The sequence below is a fragment of the Dermacentor andersoni genome, chromosome 9, assembly GCF_023375885.2.
Source record: "Dermacentor andersoni chromosome 9, qqDerAnde1_hic_scaffold, whole genome shotgun sequence".
Classification (NCBI taxonomy): Eukaryota; Metazoa; Arthropoda; class Arachnida; order Ixodida; family Ixodidae; genus Dermacentor; species Dermacentor andersoni.
This window is the reverse complement of record NC_092822.1, coordinates 116,731,297-116,740,408: the sequence shown is the minus strand read 5'-3', so window position 1 is coordinate 116,740,408 and position 9,112 is coordinate 116,731,297. Positions and strand designations below refer to the sequence as shown.

At 51.0% G+C, this 9,112-nt stretch overlaps 1 protein-coding gene across 7 annotated transcripts in view; it reads right to left on the bottom strand.

Moving 5' to 3' along the window:
- Positions 1–507: 507 nt before the first annotated feature.
- LOC129384461 (uncharacterized) overlaps positions 508–9,112 on the bottom strand; it is a 209,746-nt gene continuing 201,141 nt past the window's right edge. For all 7 annotated transcript variants that reach the window (XR_011890088.1, XM_072284284.1, XM_072284285.1 and 4 more), the window contains one exon: positions 508–746. Coding sequence is in view for 6 of the 7 variants with exons in the window: in XM_072284284.1 (XP_072140385.1) it covers positions 723–746 (24 nt within the window). In the remaining variant the exon portion in view is untranslated. The remainder of the gene's footprint in view (positions 747–9,112) is intronic.

Here is a 9,112-nt window from a genome sequence, read left to right as displayed (position 1 = left end):
AATGTAGGCAATGTTATTCATTTTGAAAGCCAAGTGGCCTCCTATACACTATGACAGCGTTTGATTAGTTTGTTCAGGCAACGGTACGAGTCAACGCCCGACGCTTGCGTGGGTGGGTACGCAAACTTGTCGTCAAGGATTGGAATGAAAACATATTCGAATAGTTTTACGTTGTAGGGTCGCATTGTAGTATACCTACTGTCCGTATATTGATGTGCATCTACTAGCTTTTCCGTATTTACATCTCGTTAGCACGTATTTTGTAATTGCATTGTACACGTGGTACAGTTGTACCTGTTTATACGTGCAGGTGGACCTAATTAGGTCGTTAACTGTGGGACCTCCTTCTGTTTATTTGGATCCGTAAAAAGCTTTGTTAAATAATAAAGAATGATTAATTGATGGATTGATTCCCAGTGACTACGCATCCAAAACTTTGAGTGCTTTGCCTTTTTTTTTGCGACTTCCTAAATATCCTAGACATGCAATTGAACACAACAAGAGATTTAGCTTGTCTTTATTAGGAATACGATGAACTAAATCAGAGTCAATTTGGCACATGAGAACGTTTTCTTTTTCACCAGACGTAATTATTGATTCGATGGGGTTCTCTTCTTTTGAAGGGAGTTCCCCAATTTCCAAATTGCGTTGTGTTGTGTATGGCTTTAGCTTGATTATCTTGCTGCATGTAATTTGAAGCTTACATCGTAGAAGTACGTCTACTACTTAACACTTCTACCGGTGTGCTGTAATAAAGAAAAAACAAAAGAAGCGAATGAGACTTCGGACGCTATGCTGTAGCGTGAAAAGCGATATTCTCCTTACCGCACAGAAACGAATGATAACACAATTTTGTTTAGATAACGCATTCGAGGGCCACCATATACAGCCGATGCATTCACACTATCGAGCCCGTAAGCCAGTGCAGATAGAAGTGCGAAATATTGATGTTTGTTGAACTCTTTATCTGGACACTGCCGCAGAGATAGGCTCGGTTTGATAAATGATTTAAAGGAAGCACATTCAATAGTACTTCATGAATCACGAAAGAACTGAGCAAAACATTTTAATGCACTAGTTGGTTCGTAACTAACAAGAAACAGCAAACATCAGAGTAAAAATAAATTGAAGACGAGAAGACTACCAATGCCAGTCAAGCGTACTCGTGTCATACTGGCATTTTCGCACTACTGTGTTCTTTCATCCTATGTAAACCGTAAGAGACTGATACAGAATCAGATATTACGTGATATTAAGCGTTATGTGTTCGATTATTGGGGAAGGCTGCCGTATGATACGGAATCTGGCCATATTTACGGAAAGCTGCAGATTTTAATATTCTAATGCGCGACATTTTACCCTCTTGAAACTCATCAGTGCAATTCTGAAAGCTCATCAATAGACGCCGACTCTCGCTGAGCAGTGGGCGTCGACCACGTTCATGCCATAATAATCAAAAGTAAGCATTCGAAATCGCTTTTTTATATATTGTTTGCCTTTTTTACTGAGAAATAGACCTCATGCGCAAGCTCGCGTCCCAATGGGGCCATGTGAAACACGATGCCATATAACCCGTAAAGTTTAAGTGAGTTGTAACTATATAGCCGTGTAACCTGCTTCTTGGAGGTCAAGTTAGTTATGCATTTTTATGGTTTAGGCCGCCTGAAACAACACCAACAAAGTACTCGGTAGAATAGAGCATGTTTCTGTGAAGTCGCTTCTTGCAATCTTTTGCTCTTATTGTACCTTCACTGCTTCATCACCGCTCCTTTGGTACGTAAGAATTACTCACTCAGTCAGCAATCAATAAATAGATTAGTAATACTGAGCTATTGATGCTTCATGCATTTCGGCGGATATTTTTGTTAATATTTTGGTAGCTGGTTGAGGTGACGAGACTCAGAGTTTACTACGGAAGGTTACCAATCACTTGCGCCAACTTCCTTCGTACGGCATGTTGCACTTTGAGTAATATAGTCGAAAAACAACATAATGCTGATTTGTTGCGACCAATCAATTATAGCGCCATGCATACCACCGTGAAAGAATTACTAAGTTTCTACACGCTCCCTCACTGTAAAAGATTAGGGTTTCGCTGACACGCTCCATGCAGAGTTTGCGAAACAAATGAAAACTTTCATAAAAACCACTGCGAGTTGTAAAAAGCGTTTGCGATATGATTACTCATACAGCTTGTCAACCTATACCCTTGTGGATTTGTTCCCGTATTAGGATCAGTGTACTTGTTCAGTGGTTAAGAAGTACTGTAAAGATCGTCCAGTTTAACTCTTGAACAACACCAGTCTTCTTTAAGTCTTATTCGCGCTACCAAAAAGCGCCCATCAACAGGTTATTTCTGTCTCAATATATTCCGCAGCTCAACATCGCATTCTTTTCATGGTTACTTAAATCGCACTGCCTGTATTTTTTACTTTTCGCCATATTTTTGTTGCAATTTTAGTTCAGTATTGAATATCTCTCGTATATCGAATATTTCTCGTATCTCGAATATCGCGTCGCGGGCGTATTCAGTGGCTGAACGTGTGGCCGAGGGCAGTAAAGTGTCCAAGGGCAACGCGGGTTCTCGGCCACATAGGAGATAGAATGGTGAATAGCGGGCGGTGTCGTGACGCGATGAATGTACGCGAACCTCACATATGGTAAGTGAAGATCCCAGTCGTGGTGGTCGGTCGCAACGTACTTCGACAGCATGTCGGTGATGGTCCGGTTGAGGCGCTCCGTGAGGCCGTTGGTCTGTGGGTGGTAGGACGTGCCGAACTTGTGCTTTGCCGAGCAGGAGCTGAGGATGTGCTCGACGACTGCCGAGAGAAAGCTGCGGCCATGGTCAGTAATTGGCGCGGAGCACCATGCACTAAAATGATGTCATACAGAAGAAAGTCGGCAACGTCAGTAGCAGAACTTGTAGGGAGGGCTCTGGTGATTGCGTACCGCGTAGCATAATCAGTAGCGACGGCGACCCATTTATTTCCGGAGCCCGAGAGAGGAAATGGTCCAAGAAGGACTAGACCAACACGGATAAAGGGTTCGGGTGGGATATCGATCAGCTGGAGATATCCAGCTGGAGGTGTGGAGGGCTTCTTCCGGCGCTGACAGGGCTCACAAGCGGCAACGTAGCGCCGCACGGAGCGGGCGAGACCCGGCCAAAAGAATCGACAGCGCACACGGTCGTATGTGCGCGAGAGGCCCAAGTGTCCAGCCAAGGGAGCGTCGTGAAGTTGCTGGAGGACAGTCGAACGCAGATGCGATGGAATGACAAGCAGAAGGTCAAGGCCGTATGGATCAAAATTGCGGCGGTACAATGCCCCTCCTTAAGGAGAAACATCCGGGGAGAGGCGTCGCCAGGAGTTGACTCCAGACGGTCGATGAGGGCTCGTAAGGAAGGATCGCGGCGTTGCTCGTTGCCGATTTGAAGCAACTGGGACACAGAAAACGCAAGTGATGGCGTCCGCGTCAGCCGGGTCGTCGACGGGGTAGCGGGACGAACAATCGGCATCCTGGTGCAAGCGTCCCGTCTTATATTCCACAGAGAAGGTATATTCTTGCAGGCGTAACGCCAGGCGAGCGAGCCGTCCCGTGGGGTCCTTGAGCGAGGATAGCCAGCAGAGAGCGTGGTGATCAGTGATGACACAGAAGGGGCGTCCGTGCAAGTATGGACGAAACTTCGCAACAGCCCACACAAGAGCGAGGCACTCGCGCTCTATGATTGAATAATTGCGCTCGGTGGGTGATAGAAGTCGGCTGGCATAGGCTATAACGCGATCATGTCCACGCTGGCGTTGTGCTAGCACTGCTCCTGTGCTGTGACCACTGGCATCAGTTCGAACTTCCGTTGGGGAAGACGGGTCAAAGTGGGCCAAAATTGTAGGCGCGGTAAGGAGAGTACTCAGCTGCGAAAAAGATGCGGCATGGTCAGGACTCCAAGAAAAAGGGGCGTCTTTCTTCAAGGGGTCGGTAAGGGGACATGCGATGGTCGCAAAATCCTTCACAAGGTGTCGGAAATAAGAGCACAGCCCTACGAAACTACGAATGTCCTTGGTAGACTTCGGAACAGGAAAATTCGTAACGGCGCGAATTGTGTCCGGATGAGGTCACACGCCTCTGGCGTCCACGAGGTGTCGAATGACAGCGATTTCACGGCGAGCGAAGTGACATGTTGATGAGCTCAACTGGAGACCGCCGCGGCGGAACACGTCAAGAATCGCTGAAAGACGGTCTAGATGCGTGTCGAATGTGGGCGAATAAACAATGACATCGTCCAGCTAGCACAAACAGGTGGACCACTTGAACCCCTGAAGCAAAGAGTCCATCATTCGTTCGAAGGTGGTGGGCGCGTTACAGAGACCGAAAGGCATCACCTTGGACTGATAAAGGCCGTCAGGGGTAATAAATGCAGTCTTCTCTCGGTTCATGTCGTCGACGGATACCTGCCAGTAGCCGGACCGTAAGTCGATAGAAGAAAAATAGGTGGCACCGTACAGGCAATCTAGAGCGTCATCAATACGTGGCAAAGGGTACACGTCCTTTTTTGTGATTTTGTTCAGGTAGCGATAATGTACGCAAAAGCGCCACGTTCCATCCTTCATTTTGACAAGTACGACGGGAGACGCCCAGGAACTACAGGAAGGCTCAATAATGTCCTTTGCAAGCATCTTTTTGACTTCCTGTTGGATAACAGCTCGCTCCAACGCAGAAACACGATATGGGCGTCGGTGAATAGGGTTCGCATCGCCAGTATTTATGCGATGGGTCACGACGGACGTTTCACCTAAGGGTCGATTGTCAAAGTCAAAAATGTCGCGATAGCCTTCAAGAACGCGGCAAAGAGCTTCAGCTTGAGCAGGTGTAAGGTCAGAAGAAACCATCTTCTAAATGTCGATGTCAGTACCGTGCGATGACGTCAAGGTATGGGCTGAGCTGTAACGATCTTCCACTGCGAATGGCTCGACCGCATCATCCTGCAAAGCGCTAATTATAGCCAAGGAGATCCCCTGAGGCAGACCTTGCGCGGTTACCACGAAATTGACCAGGGGAAGGCAGGTGCGGTTTCCAGTAATTTTCAGCAGAGTGTGCGGCACGGTAACACCATGTGTAAGCATAACGGCCGGAATAGGTGCGGCCACGTATTTGCCGCCAGGTACAGCTGGTGAAGACAACAAGTCGACGTGTGTCACAGAGTGAGGCAGTAGGCGAATGAAATCCATGCAGCTCAAATGGCTTGGAGACGGGTCCACAGGGTCGGCAAGAAGAGGCAAGTCAAGGCGAAGTGAGCCGGCCGAACAGTCAATGAGGGCAGAATGATTGGCAAGAAAATCCAGACCGAAAATGAGTTCGTGAGGGCAATGCTCGATGACGGTGAAGAGAACGACGGTGTGTCTCTCAGCAATGGTGAGTCGGGCAGAACACATTCCAACAATAGCAACAGTCCCTCCGTCGGCGACTTGTATGACTCGGTTCGGGGCAGGCGTCAGGACTTTCTTGAGCCGATGGCGAAGGGCAGCACTCATAATTGACACATGCGCCCCGGTGTCAATTAACGCGCACACAGGAACATTGTCGACGAGAACGTCCAAAAGATTCTTGTTCGTGGGTAAGGTGAAGCGAGGATTTCGTGCCAATGTCGTCAATGCAGCTTCACCTCCAGAAGCTGCACAGTCTAGTTTTCCGGTCAGGGCTGCGGCGAGTAGGTCAGAGAAGGAGCACGGCGTGACAGGGGCGAGCGAGATTGGCGGCGGGAGGGAGAAGGCGAGCGGGAGTAGCGGGGTCAAGTCAAAGGTGTCGCAGGGTCAGGTGATGGGGCGGGCATAGCAGGAGTGAAGGAAAAGGACGCGCTAGAGGGATGAGGATGGTAATCAGGAGAATAGCGCGTCGGAGAAGTCCAGCGGCTGCGGCAGTGGCGAGCGACATGTCCAATGCGTCGGCAGTTAAAGCAGATCGGCTTGTCGTCCACGGTTCGCTATTCGGAGGGATCGCGCTGTCCATAAAATGAGTAAGAGCGGGGTGGCGACGGACGAGGTGAATTAGGTTCTGAGCGTACAGAACGAAGGGATTGCGGGCCGACGTTGGACAACCCTTGATGGACGACGGCCTGGATCAAGGAGATTGTCACCGGAGAATGATCAGGTAACGGAAATGAAGGGGCCGCCGGTTGTGCCGCTTCGACCTCCCGACGAATGATGTGGGTGAGTGAGTGAGTGAGTGAGTGAATGAATGAGTAAGTGAGTGAGTGAGTGAGTGAGTGAGTGAGTGAGTGAGTGAGTGAGTGAGTGAGTGAGTGAGTGAGTGAGTGAGTGAGTGAGTGAGTGAATAAACTTTATTGTAGGTCCGGCGAGGACGCGATCTCGTCGCGCACCCGGCTAGTCCCACGTCGGGACCGGCAGGTCTAGCCCACCGGCCAGGATTTGCTTTTCTAGAGCGGGGCTACGCAAAAGCGAGTCCCACTTCTCCTTGATGAACTTGGGGTATGTCGACCCGCACTCCCGGAGCATGTGAGGTAGAGTGGAGGTCTGGCCGCAGGACGGGCAGGCGTCGTCGCGATACACGTCGGGGTAAGCCTCGTGGAGAGCGGACAGACACGGATATGTGCTGGTCTGTAGGAGCCCAAGCGAAACGGCTTGCGCCCTATTCAACTTGAGGTGAGGGGGTGGAAAGACCCTTCTGGACATGTAGAAATATTTAATGATCTCGTTGTGAGTAGCGGGAGCGTCCCTGTGACCGTAGAGAGGAGGCGAGTCAGTGCTCCTTATAGAGGAAGCGCGGTCGGTGAGGTCACGCGCAGCCTCGTGGGCAGACTCATTGAGGTTCTGGGGAGCACCCTCGACCGATCCTACGTGAGCGGAAACCAGTGAATTGAATGGTTTGTTAGAGCATGTGGACTCGAGCCGCTAAGAAGACGAACAGCTTCCTTGGCGATGTAACCCTTTTGAAAAGCCCTAACTGCCGTTTAGGAATCACTATAGATTTCGGACCCACGACTGTCTAGCAGGGCGAGGGCGATGGCGACTTGCTCGGCGACTCCGGGGTCTGAAGTGCGAATCGAGGCGCTATTGGAAATGTTGCCACCCGAGTCGACCACAACGACGGCAAAGGTCTTCCCGTCACTGTACTCCGCAGCGTCGACGAAGCTTGCGCTAATGTCGTGTTGCTTAATCTGTTTGAGGATGGCGGCTGCTCTAGCCTTGCGTCTGCCCTCTTTGTGGACGGGATGGACGTTTTGGGGCACAGGGGCCACTTCGAACTTGTCTCGAATGCACCTAGCGATCGGGGTACTGACCATCAGGAATCCCGCAGGGTGGTAACCCAGCTCTTCGAGGATGCGTTTACCTGCTGCTGTGGTGCCCAGGTGAGTGAGTTGCGCGCGTTCTTGGGCTTCGGCAATCTCCTCGGCGGTGTTATGTACTCCCAGCTTCAAGAGATCCTCGGTATGGGTCCTGATGGGTAGCCCGAAAGCCCTCTTGACTATTTTGCGGATAAGAACGTTGAGCTTGTCTCGCTCCGCCCTGAGCCAGTTGTGCATAGAAATTGTGTACGTGAGGTGGCAGAGTACGAAGGCATTGATCAGCCTGAGAAGATTGCTTTCCTTCATGCCTCGATGCCGGTTTGCGATTCTGCGAACGAGGCGGAAAGCGTTGTCCGTCTTTGCGATAATCTTGTGGAAAGCAGTTCCGTTTCCGCCGCTGTATTCTATAAACATGCCCAGGACCCGAATAACATCGACCCTGGGTATCATCCCCCCCGTCACAAGTGCGAAGTCTGATGCTGCTTTCAGAGACTGGCTTACAATCTTTGCGTCTGCCTCCCTTCTCTTTTCTGTAAAGTAGCAGCTCCGTCTTGGCGGGGGAGCATCGAAGTCTGGTGGGGCGGAGATACTCCTCGATCACGTCAATCGCCTCCTGCATGGCTTCTTCGACTCTGCCCTCGCAGCCGCGGGAGCACCATATGGTGATGTCATCGGCGTAAATGGTGTGCTTGACGTTCTCGACGCGCGCCAACCTCTCGGAAAGACCAATCATACAGATGTTAAACAATGTTGGGGAGATGACGGCGCCCTGAGGAGTGCCCCGCCCTCCGAGGGGCACATCATCGGAGCGGAAGTCTCCAATGCGAAGCTTGGCCTTCCTGTCAGTTATAAAACAGCTGACGTCGTTGTGGAATCTGGAACCGAGACCCAGGTCTGAAATGGTCTTGACGATGAAGGTGTGGAGGACGTAGTCGAAAGCCTTCTCGAGGTCCAGACCGAGCAGAGCCTTGACGTCTCTGGAACGGCCATCCACAATCTGATGCTTGATTAGTTTCATGGCATCCTGCGTTGAGAGTCCGGCGCGGAAGGCGATCATGTTGTAGGTGTAAACCTCGTTGTCTTCGAGGTACCCGTTAAGCCTGTTGAGGACGACGCGCTCCATGACCTTGCCGACGCAGGAGGTCAGAGAAATCGGCCTCAAGTTTTCGATGTTCGGGGCCTTGCCGGGCTTGGGAATGAGCACCGTGCAGGCCGTCTTCCATTCTGCAGGTACAATGCCGCTCTTCCAGCACTCGTTTATCTTGTCGGTCAGAAAGACAATCGACGTGTCGTCGAGGTTTCTCACCATTCTGTTGGTGACACCGTCCGCACCCGGCGCAGACTTGCGGTTAAGCGCGAAGATGGCCTGTCTGACCGCGGCAATGGAGAAGTCTTCATCCAGCTCGGGGCGTGGAGGGCCTCGGTAGTCCGGGAGTTGGGTCGACGGATCTCCGTCGCGACGGACAGGCAGGTACTTCTGTATGAGTTTTGCGACGAGTTCATCGACCGTGTTAGACCTGGTGGCTTCGTGAAGGGCCCGGGCCAACGTATGCCTTTGATTTGACTTCGAGCCGCTTTCATCGAGAAGGTGCTTCAGCATACCCCAGGATTTGCCGTTGCGCATTTGTCCGTCGATGGATTCGCAGAGCTCGTCCCACTGCTGCTGGCATAGCGCCTTGCAGTGGTCTTCGATGACCTTGTTGAGCTCCGAAATCTTCTTTCGGAGTCTGCGATTGAGCCTTTGACGCTTCCATCGGCGGAGCATGGCGGTTTTGGCCTCGATCAGGTGGGCGAGTCTGCTGTCCATCCGCTCGA